The 20,431-nt window shown below is 36.8% G+C and overlaps 1 protein-coding gene across 1 annotated transcript; it reads left to right on the forward strand.

Annotated features, from left to right (window-relative positions):
- Positions 1-622: 622 nt before the first annotated feature.
- Positions 623-13,640, forward strand: LOC139841086 (uncharacterized). The gene is made up of 5 exons (XM_071831319.1): positions 623-847; positions 952-1,239; positions 1,315-1,407; positions 1,540-1,641; positions 13,214-13,640. Exons 1-5 carry the CDS (start codon positions 746-748, stop codon positions 13,628-13,630), a joined length of 1,002 nt encoding a protein of 333 aa, XP_071687420.1. The 5' UTR covers positions 623-745; the 3' UTR covers positions 13,631-13,640.
- The last annotated feature ends 6,791 nt before the right edge of the window (positions 13,641-20,431 follow it).

Here is a 20,431-nt window from a genome sequence, read left to right on the forward strand (position 1 = left end):
CCTAACAGACTAACATCATTTTAAGATCAAAGGTTTGTTTTTGTCTTCCATATATACACATGAACTGTGCATTTGTAATGTTTTTAGTGATATATGTGATATATACAATTAACAAGTTACTGATGTATAACAGTTTTTATGTGCTATTAACAGATAAGATAATAGTTAGAAGATAGAAGATGTTCGGGTCTAGAAGTAGTTTGCACAAACATGAAAAACAGCAGTTTCGATCCAATCCCTTGTCCAGAACACCTTTTCGACCTTTTAGCCAACAACTGTCATCGACTAGTACACCATTCCGACCTTTTCTTGCTTCTGTTCATGATAACTCGTCATCATCAACACCTAACCATGACCACACCTCACGACCTTTTCAAGAAATGCCTGATGTCGTTTCAAAGGAGGGTTCTTCATTATCCGGAAGAACATCTTTTGAGTCTACTTTGAATGCGGAAAGTGATCAATATGATGAACATGAGGACAAGAAGGTTGAAATAATAGGTAAGTTCTAATTTTTTATTTTTTGTTTATTTTTTTTTTTTTTTGCTTACAACTTTCTTCGATTTTGTAATATGAAAGTTAATAGTGACCTGAAATTTTGTAGATAAGAACGGGAATATTATTAGGAAACAAACTATGACGACAAAAGATGTAGTTAAGCTAAAAAACGGGTGAAAAGGTGTTGGTTCATCTTAATGGATTTGATCAGCCAATTAGGCCAGCAGGGTCACTATACACTAGATACATGGGAAAACTTTTAAAAAAACAACGGTTTTGCCCTATTGAGGCTAAAGATTGGCGTGAAGTTAAAAGGTTATGTGGTGCTTTGCTTATGGAAGACATTCGGGTAAGATTTTTATTTAAGAAAAGTTGGTTTTATATTCAGTGACATGTTAATTATATTAATTGCTGATATTTAGTTAAAGAGGGTTGTGGTAATATTTTTGGCAGGGGAAATTCTCATTACCCGAGAGAGAGAATGTTGATAGAGTTATGTTTTTAATACTCGGTGATAAATATAGGGCTCGAAAGTATAAAGTGAAAGATAAGTTGTTCAAGTCAGTCATAGAGAAATTGAAACTAAGAGATGCTGATAATATCGGGATTGATCATGCACAAGAGATACATTACACTGAAGAGCAAATTCTTGAAGGGCTTGACTTGGTATACATACCTCCCAACATTATTGAATACCAGTGGAACAAATATAAGGATTATCTTAGACCATCCGAGTTAAAGGTATAAAGTGAATTTTCCACTATACGTAACATGTTTTAACATTACACTTTTACTAATTTTGTTTCTGAAATGCAGAAATTTTCTGAACAAGGGAAAAAGGCAAGAGGCGAGAAACTTCATACTCATACAACTGGTGCTCGTAGCCATGCTCGAATAAGACACGAATTTGTGAGTTTTACTAATTTTAGGGACTATTGATGACTTACAAATGATATTGCTAACAAAATTAACATGTTTTAACATTAAACTTTTACTAAGATGTTTTGCTTTGATTTATGATCTTGTGTCTTTAATTTACAGATGTTGAAAAACAGTAGAGAACCCTGCCCCTTTGAGTTTTTTGATATTGCTTACAAAACTAAAGAAGGAACATATGTTGAAGACATATCTAAAGATTTCATGGTATGTTTGAACTTTCTTGAATTCCACTAACAATATGAGTTACCAAAAGTTGAATATTGTTTAAATGTCATGGGTTATGGGTCAGAAACCTGATGGTTTTGGTATTAAACAGACTCACAGGTCAGGTGCAAAACATACCCATTCTCCTGGGTCAGACCTGATGGTATAGAACAGACCCAAAGTTCAATTTCAAAACAGACCCATTTGGGTCAGACCTGATGGAATAAAACAGACCCATCAGATTATTGTTTAAAGGTTACGGGTTATGGGTCAGACCTGATGTGTCTGGCTTGTAGTGACCCGTCCTAATCCACCTGGACGAAGTTTTCAACAAATGGTCTCATTACGTGGTTCTGACCTCTATATGCCATGAACGACTCCATATAATATCTTTAAAATGAGCAAATGCACAGCGGAAGATTTCTTTCATACCTGAGAATAAACATGTTTTAAAAGTGTCAACCAAAAGGTTGGTGAGTTCATAGGTTTATCATAAGCAATAAAATTCATCATTTTGATAGACCACAAGATTTAAATACAGTACACCTATCTCGTGTACGAAACCATTTTTCATAAATCTTAATAACCGTACACATATCTCGTGTACAAAATAACATACACATAACCTGTGTATAAAATCATTCTCTTGATACATAACATTCGCTTTTCTTTGCTTGGCTTAGTAACCGACCTTAACATATAATGCACATCAATAATATCCCCAAAACAGAACATCTCGTCTGTATAAATATATAAACCTCTGTAACACCCTGTTTTTGTTTCTGATTTTGCAGTAGGTCGGGACGCCGTCCCGATAGGGGGGACGCCGTCCAGCAACAAAAGGTGGGACGCCGTCCCGATAGGGGGGACGCCGTCCAGCAACAAAAGGTGGGACGCCGTCCAAAGTTTGGGACGCCATCCAAACGGTCTGTCGAGCCAGCTGTTTTAATTATTTTAAAAGGGGTAAAATGGTAAAATCACTTAGATGCCGGTTTGGAGCCTTCAAGGCTGGTTCCTTGGTCATTTGTGGATCATATTTCATCTTCACAAACACTCCCAACATTATTTAGAGAGAGAGGAGAAGTTCTAGAGAGAGAGAGGTGGATTTGGAGAAGAAGGAGTCGGATTCTCGCAAAAGCTCGGGTTCTAAAGTTGTTCATCTCGCTCCTAGCTAAGTTGTGGTGGTATTGGTAAGCTCAAACTCCGAATTTCATTTGTTAGATTTGATGTTCAAGTTAGGGTTTTGAGCTAGATTGTTGTGAAACCCTTTTAGATGATGAAGTAGGTTCATGGTGACTTGTTAATCTTGTCACTTAGCGGGTTTTGGGTTGGTTGACGTTTTAGCCTTGATTAGGGTTTGATCTTGAGTTTAATCACTAGGTTTAGTGATTATGGAAGTGTTGAAACTCTTTTGGGTGAGTTTGGCTAACTAATTTTGAAATGGGTCAAAATTAGGGTTTTGGTGTCAAAATGGGTATGACACGTGTTTAACACTTGTGTTCGGGTTTAATTGGCGTGTTAGGACCATTTTCACTCGTGTTGGTGATTATTGGTTAGTTTGGGCGCGTTTCGTGCTTGGAAGTGCAAATGGGTCGAATTTGCACTAGGTGTCAATTGGGTTGGTTTGTAAGTCAACCCTAATTGTGTTGTTGTGTTTGTGATAATGGAATAGGTACTTTCCATTTGGCGCGTTGCGGTTTACTTGGAAGCATTCATCAAGACGACTAGATGAGTGTTAATATCCTATGTGCATATGTATGTGTAGGATGGGTGCGGGTCGGGTGAAGTGGTTCTCGGTTATAGAGCTCACTTCACATATAGGTGGATTTGATGGACTTGTGTATAGGTCCAATTGGCACGGTTGTGCGTTTTGGTTGTTTACCTTTGGCGAGATACACGTTGTGTGTACGTTATCACACGTGGTTGTGATTTGGATGTTATAACCCCAAAGGCGAAGGGTTGATATTGTTGTGATGTGGATAACCCCGATGTGGTGGATTTTATAATCCCGTGACCGTGGGTTTGATGTTGAGAAGTGAATCTCGGGTAGTGCGGATTCATGATGACTCGGGTTGTTCGGTCATCTTGTGAGGAGGTAGTGAATCTCGGGTGGTGCGAATTCACTAAGGCTCGGGTAGTTCGGCCAACCTCGGTTGTTGAATTGGTGAAGAAGTGAATATCGGGTTGTGCGAATTCACTAAGGCTCGGGTTGTTCGGCCAATCTTCATTGTGGTGTTTGGTATTCGGTAATGGGTTAAGGGGTTAACCTTATTCGTTTATATATTGTTATACATATATATATATTGTTTTATTGTCGTGATGTAGCTAACCCTCCGGGTGTAGCTTCTTGGCGTTGTTCACATCGTCGTTGGTGAACTTATATTTGTTGATGTATCTATAGCTTGTTGCTTAGTGACTACGGTATGCTTAGCTTAGCTTGCCTTATACTTGGATGCTTTGGTATGCGGTATTTGATATTTGTGTGGCGTGTCTATTTTATACATATATATGTATGTAGTATATTATCATTCACTAAGCGTTAGCTTACCCTCTCGTTGTTTACATTTTTATAGATTGCACGGATGCGGTGGCTCGGGTAAGCGCGGGGACTAGTGGGCTTGCGTAGCTGCTTTAGAAGACTTGCTTTTGGATTTGATTAGGATTGGGTAGCGTGTCCCCAATCCCATGCTCGGTCTATGTTTTTGTATAAACTAATGGGTCGAAATAGTCACTTATGGTATTTTGGGTCGATGTGGGCCCGGTGTCGTAAAACTCGGTTTTTATTGTGAAAAACTCTTAGTTTAAACTATTGTAATATATTGTGAAAGTGTCTTGGTTTAAAAGTGTCGGGAAGCGGGTTTTCGCCCGCGTGAGTTCGAAAAACTTATCAGAATGTTTTAGTACATCTGGACGCCGTCCCAGATGTCTGGACGCCGTCCCAGTCTTAAGAGCTGGACGCCGTCCAAGCTTTTGGACGCCGTCCAGATCAACTGTTTCAGAAAAAAAAAATTTGTGGCACGTTTTCGGATGGTTAACGGGTTGGGTCGTTACAAGTGGTATCAGAGCATGGTCTAAGGGATTTAGGTGACTTGAGATAGGTGCCTAGACTTAGACTTTTGTGTGTGCTATTTTGTTGCGGGACTTGTAGGATTACGGGTCGGAATGGGTTTAGTTAGTGCCTTGTTTATAGGTTGACTAACGTTTATATTGGTAATGCGGATATTATTAATATATTATTTGTGTTGTGGTAATAATTCTCGCGTGTGTTTGTACCGCGTAGAATTTTGGTTGTGTTGGTTATATCATCGAGCGAGGCGGTCATTGTACTAACGAGTTGAGACGACGTGTGTGCGTAATAAGGACTTGCAAACCTTATTACGGGTGCAAATCGTGTCTAACAAGTGATGTACGACGAGTGTTTAGCAAGATGGGGCAGTGTGGTTCGTATGGTTTTATACGTTCATGGACTAATCGTTTTGCATTCTTTAGAATGGCGACGCGAAACGAGATCGAGACGAATGACGAGGAGTTTAATACTAGAGTTGCGGCCGCCGTTGCGGAGCAAATGGGTGCGTTGGAAGAAAGAATGGATAGGAAGTATTCCGAATTTCGGGGTAGTAGTGAAATGGAGCGTTGTCTTAAGAGCTTCATGAGGACTAAACCCCCGATGTATGACGGGAAACCAGATCCTTTGGTAAGCACAACTTGGATTTCGGATGTCGAAGGGTGTTTTCGTACTATTGATTGCCCTCCCGAGAAAAAGACGAGACTCGCTACTAGTCTGTTGCGGGGCAGGGCAAGGGATTGGTTGGATGGTAAGATCGATCTTGTCGGTGGCGAAACGTTTATGGTCTTATCGTGGAACGAGTTTAAGGAGGAATTCTTCGAGGAGTTCCGGACTTCGACCGATTTGTGGGAATTGCGTAATGAGTTGAGAAATTTGCGGCAAGGATCTATGGATTTGAATACTCTCAAGACGACCTTTATGGCGAATGCTCGTTTTTGCCCGGAGTATTTGGGGAATGATCGTTTGTTAATGGGGGATTTCTATCGGACCATGAATGATGACTTGAAAAGTAAAATTAGTCGGGGTCAAGCGAAATCGTTTGCGGAATTATTCAACTTGGCTAGAGGTTTCGAGTCGTATACGCGATCAAAGATGTGTGAACCTTCAAGTAAGAGGAGGGTTGATTCGTACGGCGCCCCGGGTAAGAAAAATAAGGGCGCAAGTGCGAGTACGGGTAATGTGGGAAAAGGCACGGTGGATTCTCGTGCACCTAGATGTTTCAATTGTGGTATTAGGGGCCACAAATTGTGGGAGTGCACAATGCCGAGAAGTGATGATGGGATGTGCTACTATTGTCATAAGGAGGGGCATCGCAAGCCGGATTGTCCCGAGTTGGCGGCGAATGCCGCAAGGAGACGTTGAGGTACGTTTCATTTTAATAAATATGTCATTTGAATATTTATTTATGTGGCGTTTAAGTTCGGAATTGTTATTGCATTGTGTTGTGCATGTTATTGTTAACGGTGACGTTCCTAATGGAAGTACCCTATGGTAATGATTGTTTTGGACGAAGGGCGTAAGACTTGGTGTAACCAAGCATTCCTTAGTATTTGGGAAATATTTCTACCAAGCCATGGAAATGGATTTTGGTGTTCGATTGTTAAGAGCGTGTTCGCTTGTATGTGGAAGTTGATGAACTATGAGGTTCGTCGGGTGGTTGGAACCCTTGAAATCGAGTGTTTTGAATCTCGATGTATGTTGGTAATGGAGTTTATATGACGCGACATTAGGTGCCTCTTTTATACCTACTAGCGTGGTGTTCAACTCCGATTGTGTTGCGGTTACATTGTACTTAGGGTACCGAAGTGAAACCCTTAGGTACATGAGTGACTAGGTGGAAATTGACAAACTAGAGCAATTGGATGATTGCGAGGGTGTTGTTTGTGTAATTGTAGTACACTTTTCGTTCGAAGTGTTTGAGGATTGATTTAAATCCTTCGTGTGCTCTCGGTTGGAGCAAGATGTGGTGATGGGTCGTGAGAGCCCAATTATTGGTAAAGTCTACCTTTGGTAGCATGGTACGGTTGTAAGAGATGCGGTTATGTGATGTAGTTCCAAGTGGGGGAGTTACACTCCCGCCCGAGGAAGTTTTAGTGTGAGATTTCGGATGACGTTTTAGTAAGATCCGAAAATGGTGTTGGGACCTAGTTTGGTCGATTTGTGGTAGATTACAATTTCGGATAAATTGTACTTATGGTTTGGATTTGAATTATCACCGAGGTGGTAATGTGGTAAATCTCGTTGAGAGATAATGGACGTGTTTGGTGAGCAAGGTGAAATCCTTCGGTTAAGGGAGGTGTGTGTCGGATTCTCTTCTAGAGAATTATTGTCTTGTGCCTATGTTTGATATAGGTGGTTCTTGCTCGAGTGTGTGAATGGTTAGTGGTATCCGTTAGGATTCACTATGGCGTAGCAGAGCGCGATGTTACGCTACTCGTTGTTCGAGGCCAAAAGGGCGTTGATTGATGAAGCATGACCTTCGAGGTCCGCTGACTTCATTATGGTAGTACGTGATTGGTGGAGCATGACTTTCGGGGTCCGCTGACTTCATCATGAGCGAGGTGTTATATCGGTGAAGCATGACTTTCGGAGTCCGCTGACTTCATCCGGTATTGAGATTGGTGAAGCATGACCTTTAGGGTCCGCTGACTTCATCATGGTTGTTGATTGGTGAAGCATGATCTTTGGGGTCCGCTGACTTCATCAAGGGAGTAGTGTTATGTCGTATGGTGTAACATTATCGGGAAATGCGAGTACCATTCCTGAGTTGTGTTGCGGGACGTGAATATCGGGTTGTTCGTATTCACAATATTTAGGGTAGTACGATTGTCCCTGTTGGTTGGACTCATAGTTTGAGGTAGTGAATGTCGGGTAGTTCGGATTCACTAAGGCTCGGGTTGTACGGCCCTCCTCGGTTATACTATGTGGCGGTGGTAGTGAATATCGGGTTGTGCGTATTCACGATGACTCGGGTTGTGCGGTCATTTCGTTGTGAGATATATGGATTGGGTAGGTGAATTTCGGGTTGTGCGAATTCACTAAGGTTCGGGTTGTTTCGACCATCCTCCATATGTGTTCAGGCTCGGGTTGTTTCGGCCATGTTGAGGTGTGATCTATCGGTTGTTTTATACGCCAATGGTGGGGTCGTAAGGACGTTTGGTTTGATCTATTGGTTGTTTTATGCACCAATGGTGGGGAAGTAAGGACCATGTTGTGTGAACTATCGGTTGATTTATACACCGATGGTGGGGTCGTGAGAACCATGTTGTAGGATTAGTGATGCGATAGCCATGCTTCGCTCACATGTTGTTACAGGTGTGACGAATTGTCGATTTTGGTACACCTTTGGATTAGCATTGCCATAGTCGTTTTGGGCGCTATCGGTTTTAACCGTTTGTTATGATGTTACGGTAGTTGCGTATGGGTCGTATTGCGCACTACAAGGGATGTTTAGTGATTGGTGTTATCCGTAAGGATTCGTTTGGTTCGGTCTCCATCGTTTCGTGTTGTTGACCTTAGGTTGACTTGGTTACTTCTAGCATTGTACATGTAACGGTACGCTGAAGGGTTGATATCTCGGTCCGAGATTGGTTGAGTTTTCCCGATGATAGGGAGTGAGCATGGTTTTAGTGCTCGGATAGTGGGTTTGATAAATTGCGGGAGACGATTCTAGTTGTTAAAGGTGATTCCTTGGGAAGAGTTGACTAGGAAAGTCGGATTGGGACTTATGTTGAGGACCGTGGAGTGTGGTCCGTTTCGTTAAGTGACGAGGATCACGAGGACGTGATCGATTCTAAGTGGGGGAGAGTTGTAACACCCTGTTTTTGTTTCTGATTTTGCAGTAGGTCGGGACGCCGTCCCGATAGGGGGGACGCCGTCCAGCAACAAAAGGTGGGACGCCGTCCCGATAGGGGGGACGCCGTCCAGCAACAAAAGGTGGGACGCCATCCAAAGTTTGGGACGCCGTCCAAACGGTCTGTCGAGCCAACTGTTTTAATTATTTTAAAAGGGGTAAAATGGTAAAATCACTTAGATGCCGGTTTGGAGCCTTCAAGGCTGGTTCCTTGGTCATTTGTGGATCATATTTCATCTTCACAAACACTCCCAACATTATTTAGAGAGAGAGGAGAAGTTCTAGAGAGAGAGGTGGATTTGGAGAAGAAGGAGTCGGATTCTCGCAAAAGCTCGGGTTCTAAAGTTGTTCATCTCGCTCCTAGCTACGTTGTGGTGGTATTGGTAAGCTCAAACTCCGAATTTCATTTGTTAGATTTGATGTTCAAGTTAGGGTTTTGAGCTAGATTGTTGTGAAACCCTTTTAGATGATGAAGTAGGTTCATGGTGACTTGTTAATCTTGTCACTTGGCGGGTTTTGGGTTGGTTGACGTTTTAGCCTTGATTAGGGTTTGATCTTGAGTTTAATCACTAGGTTTAGTGATTATGGAAGTGTTGAAACTCTTTTGGGTGAGTTTGGCTAACTAATTTTGAAATGGGTCAAAATTAGGGTTTTGGTGTCAAAATGGGTATGACACGTGTTTAACACTTGTGTTCGGGTTTAATTGGCGTGTTAGAACCATTTTCACTCGTGTTGGTGATTATTGGTTAGTTTGGGCGCGTTTCGTGCTTGGAAGTGCAAATGGGTCGAATTTGCACTAGGTATCAATTGGGTTGGTTTGTAAGTCAACCCTAATTGTGTTGTTGTGTTTGTGATAATGGAATAGGTACTTTCCATTTGGCGCGTTGCGGTTTACTTGGAAGCATTCATCAAGACGACTAGGTGAGTGTTAATATCCTATGTGCATATGTATGTGTAGGATGGGTGCGGGTCGGGTGAAGTGGTTCTCGGTTATAGAGCTCACTTCACATATAGGTGGATTTGATGGACTTGTGTATAGGTCCAATTGGCACGGTTGTGCGTTTTGGTTGTTTACCTTTGGCGAGGTACACGTTGTGTGTACGTTATCACACGTGGTTGTGATTTGGATGTTATAACCCCAAAGGCGAAGGGTTGATATTGTTGTGATGTGGATAACCCTGATGTGGTGGATTTTATAATCCCGTGACCGTGGGTTTGATGTTGAGAAGTGAATCTCGGGTAGTGCGGATTCATGATGACTCGGGTTGTTCGGTCATCTTGTGATGAGGTAGTGAATCTAGGGTGGTGCGAATTCACTAAGGCTCGGGTAGTTCGGCCAACCTCGGTTGTTGAATTGGTGAAGAAGTGAATATCGGGTTGTGCGAATTCACTAAGGCTCGGGTTGTTCGGCCAATCTTCATTGTGGTGTTTGGTATTCGGTAATGGGTTAAGGGGTTAACCTTATTCGTTTATATATTGTTATACATATATATATATATATATATTGTTTTATTGTCGTGATGTAGCTAACCCTCCGGGTGTAGCTTCTTGGCGTTGTTCACATCGTCGTTGGTGAACTTATATTTGTTGATGTATCTATAGCTTGTTGTTTAGTGACTACGGTATGCTTAGCTTAGCTTGCCTTATACTTGGATGCTTTGGTATGCGGTATTTGATATTTGTGTGGCGTGTCTATTTTATACATATATATGTATGTAGTATATTATCATTCACTAAGCGTTAGATTACCCTCTCGTTGTTTACATTTTTATAGATTGCACGGATGCGGTGGCTCGGGTAAGCGCGGGGACTAGTGGGCTAGCGTAGTTGCTTTAGAAGACTTGCTTTTGGATTTGATTAGGATTGGGTAGCGTGTCCCCAATCCCATGCTCGGTCTATGTTTTTGTATAAACTAATGGGTCGAAATAGTCACTTATGGTATTTTGGGTCGATGTGGGCCCGGTGTCGTAAAACTCGGTTTTTATTGTGAAAAACTCTTAGTTTAAACTATTGTAATATATTGTGAAAGTATCTTGGTTTAAAAGTGTCGGGAAGCGGGTTTTCGCCCGCGTGAGTTCGAAAAACTGATCAGAATGTTTTAGTACATCTGGACGCCGTCCCAGATGTCTGGACGCCGTCCCAGTCTTAAGAGCTGGACGCCGTCCAAGCTTTTGGACGCCGTCCAGATCAACTGTTTCAGAATTTTTTTTTTGTGGCACGTTTTCGGATGGTTAACGGGTTGGGTCGTTACAACCTCGAAGTACTAAACACCACGCCCACTAGCTCTTCCGTCTAGTGAACATTCTGGGTGGGGGTGTTATACCCGGTAGCTACCTTTAGAATTCGCGTGAATTAGGGCCATACCCGATTCTAATTCTTAGGTTACCAAGCAATAATAATCAGGGAAAATATTCACAACAATTAGTGGCAATTATAACGTCCAACTAATTCAATAATAATCCACAGAACTTCTGTCTGCATAATAATTCATTCGAGAAATGTTTTGCTTGTGTCTATCTCGTCAAACATTTATAATAGCATTTCATGTATTCGCAGTTCAAAATAAATTTCAAAAGCATTTAATAAAGCAGTTATAAAAACAGCGCATGTATTCTCAGTCCCAAAAATGTAAAGAGTAAAAGGGAGCAAATGAACTCACCATAATGTATTTTGTAGTAAAAATACATATGACAATATTGATCAATGCAGGGTTGGCCTTGGATTTACGAACCTATATCATTCAAATATGTATTAAAACATATACTTGTGATCGAATAAATATATATATATATATATATATATATATATATATATATATATATATATATATATATATATATATATATATATATAAATTTATTAATTATATCCTTTTTATATTAATAACATATATATGTTTCTTATATATTCATTTTGTATATGAAAATATTGATTTTAGTTATGTTATATGTATTAAATATGTTTTATATATAACTTTTGTACCATTATAATTACTATTAGTAACAAACAAATAACATATATAAAATATATTTAATACATATAACATAACTAAAATCAATATTTTCATATACAAAATGAATATATAAGAAACATATATATGTTATTAATATAAAAAGGATATAATTAATAAATTTATATATATATATATATATATATATATATATATATATATATATATATATATATATATATATATATATATATATATATATATATATATATATATTCGATCACAAGTATATGTTTTAATACATATATGAATGATATAGGTTCGTGAATCCAAGGCCAACCCTGCATTGATCAATATTGTCATATGTATTTTTGCTACAAAATAAATTATGGTGAGTTCATTTGCTCCTTTTTACTCTTTACATTTTTGGGACTGAGAATACATGCGCTGTTTTTATAACTGCTTTATTAAATGCTTTTGAAATTTATTTTGAAGTGCTAATACATGAAATGCTTTTATAAATGTTTGACGAGATAGACACAAGCAAAACATTCCTCGAATGAATTATTATGCAGACAGAAGTTCTGTGGATTATTATTGAATTAGTTGGACGTTATAATTGTCACTAATTGTTGTGAATATTTTTCCTGATTATTATTGCTTGGTAACCTAAGAATTGGAATCGGGTATGGCCTTAATTCACGTGAATCCTAAAGGTAGCTACCGGGTTTAACACTCCCACCCAGAATGTTCACTAGACGGAAGAGCTAGTGGGCGTGGTGTTTAGTACTTCGAGGTTTATATATTTATACAGACGAGATGTTCTGTTTTGGGGATATTATTGATGCGCATTATATGTTAAGGTCGGTTACCAAGGCAAGCAAAGAAAAGCGAATGTTAAGTATCGAGAGAATGATTTTATACACAAGTTATGTGTATGTTATTTTGTACACGAGATATGTGTACGGTTATTAAGATTTATGAAAAATGGTTTCGTACACGAGATAGGTGTACTGTATTTAAATCTTGTGGTCTATCAAAATGATGAATTTTATTGCTTATGATAAACCTATGAACTCACCAACCTTTTGGTTGATACTTTTAAAACATGTTTATTCTCAGGTATGAAAGAAATCTTCCGCTGTACATTTGCTCATTTTAAAGATATTATGGAGTCGTTCATGGCATATAGAGGTCAGAACCTCGTAATGGGATCATCTGTTGAAAACTTCGTCCAGGTAGATTAGGACGGGTCACTACAGGTGGTATCAGAGCGGTGGTCTTAGCGAACCAGGTCTTGCATTAGTGTGTCTAACTGATAGTTGTTTAGATGCATTAATGAGTCTGGACTTCGACCGTGTCTGTATGTCAAAAGTTTTGCTTATCATTTCTAGTCGGAAATCTTCCGCTGTGCATTTGCTCATTTTAAAGATATTATATGGAGTCGATCATGGCATATAGAGGTCAGAACCTCGTGATGAGACCATCTGTTGAAAACTTCGTCCAGGTGAATTAGGACGGGTCACTACATGGCTCACAGGTTAGGTGCAAGTTTCATTTATCCTAAATGTGTTTGTCATTATTTACTTTTTATCTTACCGTTTTCTCTTTATGCAGAATTTTAAAATATTGACAGTAGCTTAGCTTATAAACATTAATGATTGGTTTCTTGAATTACCCAAATGGGTTGACTTTATGTTAGGATATGGCAAATAAGGAAGTGAAGAAAAAGATTTTAAACCTTGATGAGTCAGAGAGTGTTGATTCTCACAAGAGGTCAACAATTGAGAGAGAAGTTGTAATGGAGCTTATCGGTCCAGATAAGCCTGGAAGGGCTCGATTTCACGGTAAAGGAGTAACAAAATCACAAGTAACGGATCTTAGTTACGACCTAAGAAGAATTAGAGGAGAAAGCTCTACAAATTTTAACGTTGGAACATTATTAGTGCAACTCGAATCTCAAAGACAACAAATGGAATCTCAGAACAAGCGAATAGAGTTTCAAAATCAGAAAATCGAGTCTCAAGACAAACAAATGACGTGTATGCAGCATACTATTGATGATTTTAGAGGAGAGCTCCAATTATTTCGAAGAGTATTTCAAGATTCCTATTGCTGAAGTGAAAATATATCTCTTTACACTAATGTATGCAGCACAGGTTTGAATTTTAAGTATTTCTTTTTGCTTCTTGCTTCTTGGTCAGAGAATGATATCTTCTCTCTTTCAGGTATCTTCAAGGGAGCTGGACGCTTATAGTCAATAGTAAACGAATAGTGTTGAGAAATGTGAGAATTTTAGACATGCCACTATTGAGATTTGATCTTGAGACCTCTGTTTGCATAGTTTTTTTTGGGTTTTTTGTTGGATATGTTTCGGATTGTTGACAAAGTTACATGCTTAGGTACTAGATTTATGCTTGTTTTTTGTACTACAAACTAACATGCTTACATGTTTGAGTACTGTTTATAAACTACATGTTTACATCCTTAGGTACTACTTATAGTGATTAGTGAGTGTTGCTTCAGCAAGAGTGAGTATGCATTTGTAAGTGGTGTTTTGTTACCTTGGTATCAGATTTAGATGGGCCTGTTGTACCTTCCTTACCTTACCTGTGATTAAATACAGTTTTAGATTATGACTTGGTGTCATGACAAATTGTTTGAAAAGTTGTATCCCTTCAAGGATTTAACCTTGGTGGTGTTACAAAGTTAACTGGTGTACAAAAGAAGATAGGTAGTTTGACAAATTAAATACAGTTTTATATTTTGTTTATGTTGTATTTTAGATGTTAGTTGTTGTTGAAAGTGATTATTATCTGAATTCTTTGTGATGTTGATTGTAGGTGTGATTTATGTTGGGAATACTTCTGTTTTTGAATATGGAGCTGTAACGGAACTCAAGTAGGAGCGAGCAGGAGATATATGTTACTTTTGATATGTAATAGAAAAGCAAGCATATGTAAAATTCTTTTATTTTAAATAATTTGCTTGAATCTATCTATGGTTACTCCTATTATATTTTAATCTTTTATATTTTTGCATTCATTAGTGTTAAAAACCTACATACAAGTGTATATTAAAATTCTCAATTGAACAAGTAAGTCCACACTTAAAAGCGTGAACAAGTGAGTAAAAAGCTTCACATTTAAATGCAGAATTTTCACAAATAATAATGTGAACAAATAATTAGAATCTTTTCACTCAAAAGTGTAAACAAATGGGTAGAAATTTTACAACTAATAGTGTGAACAAATAGGTAGAATCTTCTTACTCAAAAGTGTGAACTAATGAGTTATAAGTTTACATTTACAAATGTAATATAATTTGTTGCACTCATTTTGTCCACATTTTAATTAAGTGTGAACTTGAATATTGTACACACTTTCCATTGTATAAATATCCTTAAATAAGTGTGAACCACATTTGTTGTAGTATTTGTTTTATCTATAAAAACTTACACATTTCATACAATTTTTGCACACCAAATCCATAATTTTTTTATCCTCATTCCATTATACAATCTAACCCACTTTTATAAAAAAATGTCCAACCAAAATCAAAATCAATTTTCCAATCAAAACAACTTTGCATTTTTAAATCTTCAAACTTCGGGGGTTCAAAATACGTTCGGTTCGTCTTTCTAGTTCTCCACAAAATATTCGAGTAATCGAGTAATCGTCTAATCGACCGACACTTTCTTTTTTCGGGTTTTACTCCATAATATCTTTTCAACTTCTAGAATTTTATAATTATTGTATGTTTAATTTAGTAATATTGTATGTTTATTTTATACGTGTTTAATTTATACAAAATTGCATTATTTATTTATTTTACTTATTAATATAAAACAAAAATATATAAATAAAAAATAAAATAAAAAAGCGAGGCCTACTTCCTTCACACTCATTTACCTTATCTCTTCTATTTATCATTTGCTAATCACATTACCGTTATTCAATGGTATCATGCCTCAGTGTGGAAGGACCCACAATTAATTACCAAGCAACCCGGGTTCAATTCCTGGGGGCAAAATGTTTTTTCTTCAATTTCCTGCGATTAGTTGTCAAGCAACCCAGATTCCGCGATTAGTTGCCAAGCAACCCGGGTAGGAGTTTCCTTCTAGCGTGTGTGGGTGCAAATGATGAGAGTCGTTGAAATAAATGATTCGCTGATACAAATTCACTGTTCAAAAAAAAAAAAAAAAAAAAAAAACATTACCGTTATTCTTAACAAAAACTCATGTGACACTCCATTACCACTAATAACGGTCTTAAATTGCGGGTTCTGAACTGACGTATCATATTTAACATAAATATTTACTCCATTTATAATTACAACAACAACAACAACATACCGTACAAATTCGCCGTTAAAAAAAAAACATTACCGTTATTCTTAACAAAAACTCATGTGACACTCCATTACCACTAATAACGGTCTTAAATTGCGGGTTCTGAACTGACGTATCATATTTAACATAAATATTTTCTCCATTTATAATTACAACAACAACATACCGGATTCTGCATATGCGAGTTATGGAGAAGGTGAGATGTATTCCTCTACCCTAGAATATAAGATACGTCTTTTCTCTAACCACAAGTCTAGAAAAAATTCTCCACCTACGTACGGGAAGTGAAATTCATCTCTCTCTCTCTCTCTCTCTCTCACATATATATATATATATATATATATATATATATATATATATATATATATATATATATATATATATATATATATATATATATATATATATATATGTTTCAGAGTAGAAAGATTGCTTCCGTGAAGATCTCCGGTAAAAAAAAAAAAAAAGAACGCCATGAAAATGATAGAATCAAATTTCCCTGGGTATTAAAGCCAGTCTCAAAATTAATTTTGCTCTACGGGACAGTCAAGTCGCCAATAAGTTAACACTTGTTGTTGCCTCAGTTAAAAGAGCCGAAAGCATTGAAAACAGAACTCGAAAGGCATGTCAGGTGAAAGTTGTTGCGCAAACAAGGAGCCAACCACCCGAAACAAACCAAGGACCACCACTCATGCACCTTTACTGTAGAATCCCCGAAACCACACAACTATATGTTTTTTTATTAAAAATATATATTTTTTTTTAATTCTTAATGTTATTAAAGAATAAATTTTTGTTGGCAAATGATATATATATATATATATATATATATATATATATATATATATATATATATATATATATATATATATATATATATTGGTATGATCAAGGGGGAAATAACTAATCGGGGTGTAGCGAGGGGAAACAAACTTTTTTTTTCTTTTGTTTTTTAAAAAACTTTGTTCACAAACATTATAGATTGGATGGAAATATGAACATTTATTAAAGACACTTTATGATAAATGTTTTTATTTTGGCGGAAAAACGCTCGAAGAATTAATATATAACAATTATCGTGTTTTTCGAGCGTATGTTGAGGTTTTAGATATTAGGGTTTAGATAGAGGCGAAGCCAGAATTTAATGTTAAGGGTGGCTTGACAATATATAGTGTATTGAAAAATACTCTCCAAGTAAAATGAACACAAAAAATTACTTTTATGTAAAATAAAACTATGAATACTACCAAGTGACATCAGCTCCAATTCCATCCAAAAGACATATGAATCTCCCTAAAGCTTTGAAATATATTAGGCTCCTTACCAAATAGTTATATTTTTGACCCAACTAAAAGATCAAATTTCAAAATTATGTACAAATTTTTATGATATAAATCTCCATTTATATGAGTATAATGTTAATCTAAAAAAGATAAAATTGTACATAATATATTGAATAGTGTAAAGAGTGTACATTGTATATAATGCTTGCATTTAAAATGAATATATTAATCAAGACTATATTTCTGTATGTATAGTTGAAAATACATATATACATCAAGCTTTATCTTCAAAAGAAAATCCATGAAAATCGTACTTTGTTTTCGAAGTTCTTTTAAATTTTTATTATCCAAATTACTCCATTAATTAGCTAAAAAAAAATATTGCAACTCTCATGTGTATACCAAAATACGCATGATCTAAACTTGGGATATAAATTGCATATTAATAAAGTGTGGGACTGAAATAAAATATAAAATGTTAATGGAAGGGCATAATTGAAAATTTGACAAATAACTCATCATCATCACCAAATTCTTCAAGAAACCACCTACAGATTAGAAATTTAGTTCTACAATTTAAATCATTTACAATTAAATCACATTACACTACTTAATAAACTATCATAGGGGATGCAACACACCCCCAAACCCCCCTATTGTCTCCTCCTCTGGGTTTAGATATTAGGGTTTATAGGGTTTAGATTTAGGATTTAGATTGAGTTTTTAACACGAACGGTTTAGAGTTTAGGGACTAAACCCAAAACACTAAACCCTAAACCCTAAACTCTAAATCAGGCTAAATTTTACTTCACAAAACATGAAAAAAAACGTTAACATTCTTCACGATCAATATTATCTTGAATGTTATTTTTGATGAACCTTCCTACCTAGACCGTCCGTTAGGGATGGTCTCGATATTTCCATGCAACCTACGGGTCACATCACTAGGGTACACACTCTCGCAACCACACAACATCCGCGTGTCTCTATTTGAGACAATCAGAACCGACGCTCTGCGCTTCACAATCGTCCATAAGTGGAATAATCCACTGACAATTTCCACGATCATGTTTCCCGACAGGAAAAATACAGTATTCACCACAATATCAAACTCGTACTCCCTCAACAGTACTATTCGAGTTTCACGCATAACATTCCGGAATTGTAACTCATAATCATAATGAATGATCTCGAATCGACATCAACAACCCGTCACTCTTCCTCGTTAGGAAATTCCGAATTCCTGTTGAGGCCTAGCACGGTACACTCCGCCACTTCTTTATATCAACATCACCGAAGCTCCCTCAGGCAGCAGTAAAACTCCCCCACTTAGGATTTAGCTCCACATTCTCACTGCCAAGATGATAACATCCCGCGGAATTGTCATTCCACGACACACATGACCATCCTCAACGTTGGTCATACACACCAAATCACCGTAAATTCACTTTAGGCTCTTAGAGCCGTCATACACAATCACTAGAGATGTCGTACACGCGAGGACATCTCACCTTCGTACCACAATTAACAACTAATATCCCTTCATCGTTCGCAAAGCGAACTCTACCAAAATCCTATGTACGCCTCTAAGCCTAGGCATACGCCACTCCGCTTAATCAGTCGTGCATCTCAGTCGAGATCACCCGACCTTCCCCGCAGCGAACCTTTATTAACAATTGCTCACTCTCATGGAGAAGAGTGACCAACCCGACACAATAATTGCACCGACCGCAATATCAACACTTCATCATAACCTTCGGCCTAACCGACCATTAAGTGCATCATTGACTCACCGGTCATCTTTACCCGTCTATCACTCAAGAGCAACAAGATTTCGCTCACCCATCACTTCATAAGAAGTATTTTCCGCAATGCTCTTAAACTTCAACTTTTGCAACCGTCGAATTACTATCACTCGTCGATCACTATTATAACCTTCGATGCTTCCAAGGGTATCTCACGGGCACCCTAAGCACAAAATGATCACACTATCACCGGAGTTGAACATTACACTAGCAGGTATAAGAAGGCACCTGACGTCGTGTCATGCAAACTCCCACCGCAACCTATCGAGGTTTAGAAACTCGATCTTTGGGTTCCATACGTCCGACATTGCCCATCTCTCCCCAATAATGACCCAAAGTCATACTTACCCAAAAAAAACTTACGGTTTATTGTCTTATCGAAAGTTTCTACCGATCACACACTACCCGCAACTTCCACAAGGCCAAACGATATAGCCTAATGAAGCCCTTCATCTAACACTAAGGAGATGCTCGGGAACACCAAGTCTTACTGAAACGACCCGTCCATATTACTATAAATGCAGTACGTTATTTATTGGTCTCATAGCGAGGTATTTGACCTCTATATTGTGATGACCCGGGAATTTCCGACTAAATTTAAACATAATCTTATATGATTCGACTCGATAAGCAAAGTCTATTAAACCGAGTCTCATTATGTTTGAACTATTTCATGATAACATTTGACCTTTAACTATTTCCGACGATTCACGAACCTTTAATTGTAACTAAGAATGTAAATATAAATAATTATATATAAAACTAATTATATTAGTATTAATGAACTATTAAGTAATTTTGTTATTATAAAAGATAACATTTAATAACTAAAGATTTTCATTTTGAATATATATAGTATATTGTATATAAATGATTCAAACATATTTTACCAACGTTATCAAAATATTAAATGTACAATGTTATACTTTGTAGTTAATTGTTTAATATACATAATTAATCATCTACTCAACATTTAAAACATGATTTTATATATATGGTAGTATACATATATACATAAATATAACTATATATATATGATTTTATACATAATTATTATATTATGTATATGTAGAAATTTATAATATATCTATGATGAAATAATGTACTATTTTAATAAATATATATAATACTTACATATATAAAACATTTATATTTTTCATAATTACATACATAAGTATAATATAATTAGTATGTAAATAAATATTATAATATATTTATATTAAAATGCATAAATATATAATATTCAGTATATGTTACAATACATATTACATAATTATTAAATATTACATAATAATAGATGATATTAATAAATTAAATTTAAATACAAATATAGTTGTTGTAGTAATGTTATTTGTATCGTCAAATATCAATATTTGTATTCATAATATCACTTTATATCATATAAAGATGAAATTGGATGTATAAATTAGATTATTATTACTAATATTATTATTATCGATAAAATATTAATATTATCATAA

The sequence above is a fragment of the Rutidosis leptorrhynchoides genome, chromosome 4 (assembly GCF_046630445.1).
Source record: "Rutidosis leptorrhynchoides isolate AG116_Rl617_1_P2 chromosome 4, CSIRO_AGI_Rlap_v1, whole genome shotgun sequence".
NCBI classification, from domain to species: domain Eukaryota; kingdom Viridiplantae; phylum Streptophyta; class Magnoliopsida; order Asterales; family Asteraceae; genus Rutidosis; species Rutidosis leptorrhynchoides.

What these genes read in the sequence shown, in the direction of transcription:
- LOC139841086 (XM_071831319.1), top strand. Translation starts at nt 746, where the DNA reads ATGGGAAAACTTTTAAAAAAACAACGGTTTTGCCCTATTGAGGCTAAA. An exon ending in TGCTTATGGAAGACATTCGG is followed by an intron (nt 848 to 951) that starts GTAAGATTTTTA and finishes TATTTTTGGCAG; the next exon opens with GGGAAATTCTCATTACCCGA. An exon ending in CTCGAATAAGACACGAATTT is followed by an intron (nt 1,408 to 1,539) that starts GTGAGTTTTACT and finishes TTTAATTTACAG; the next exon opens with ATGTTGAAAAACAGTAGAGA.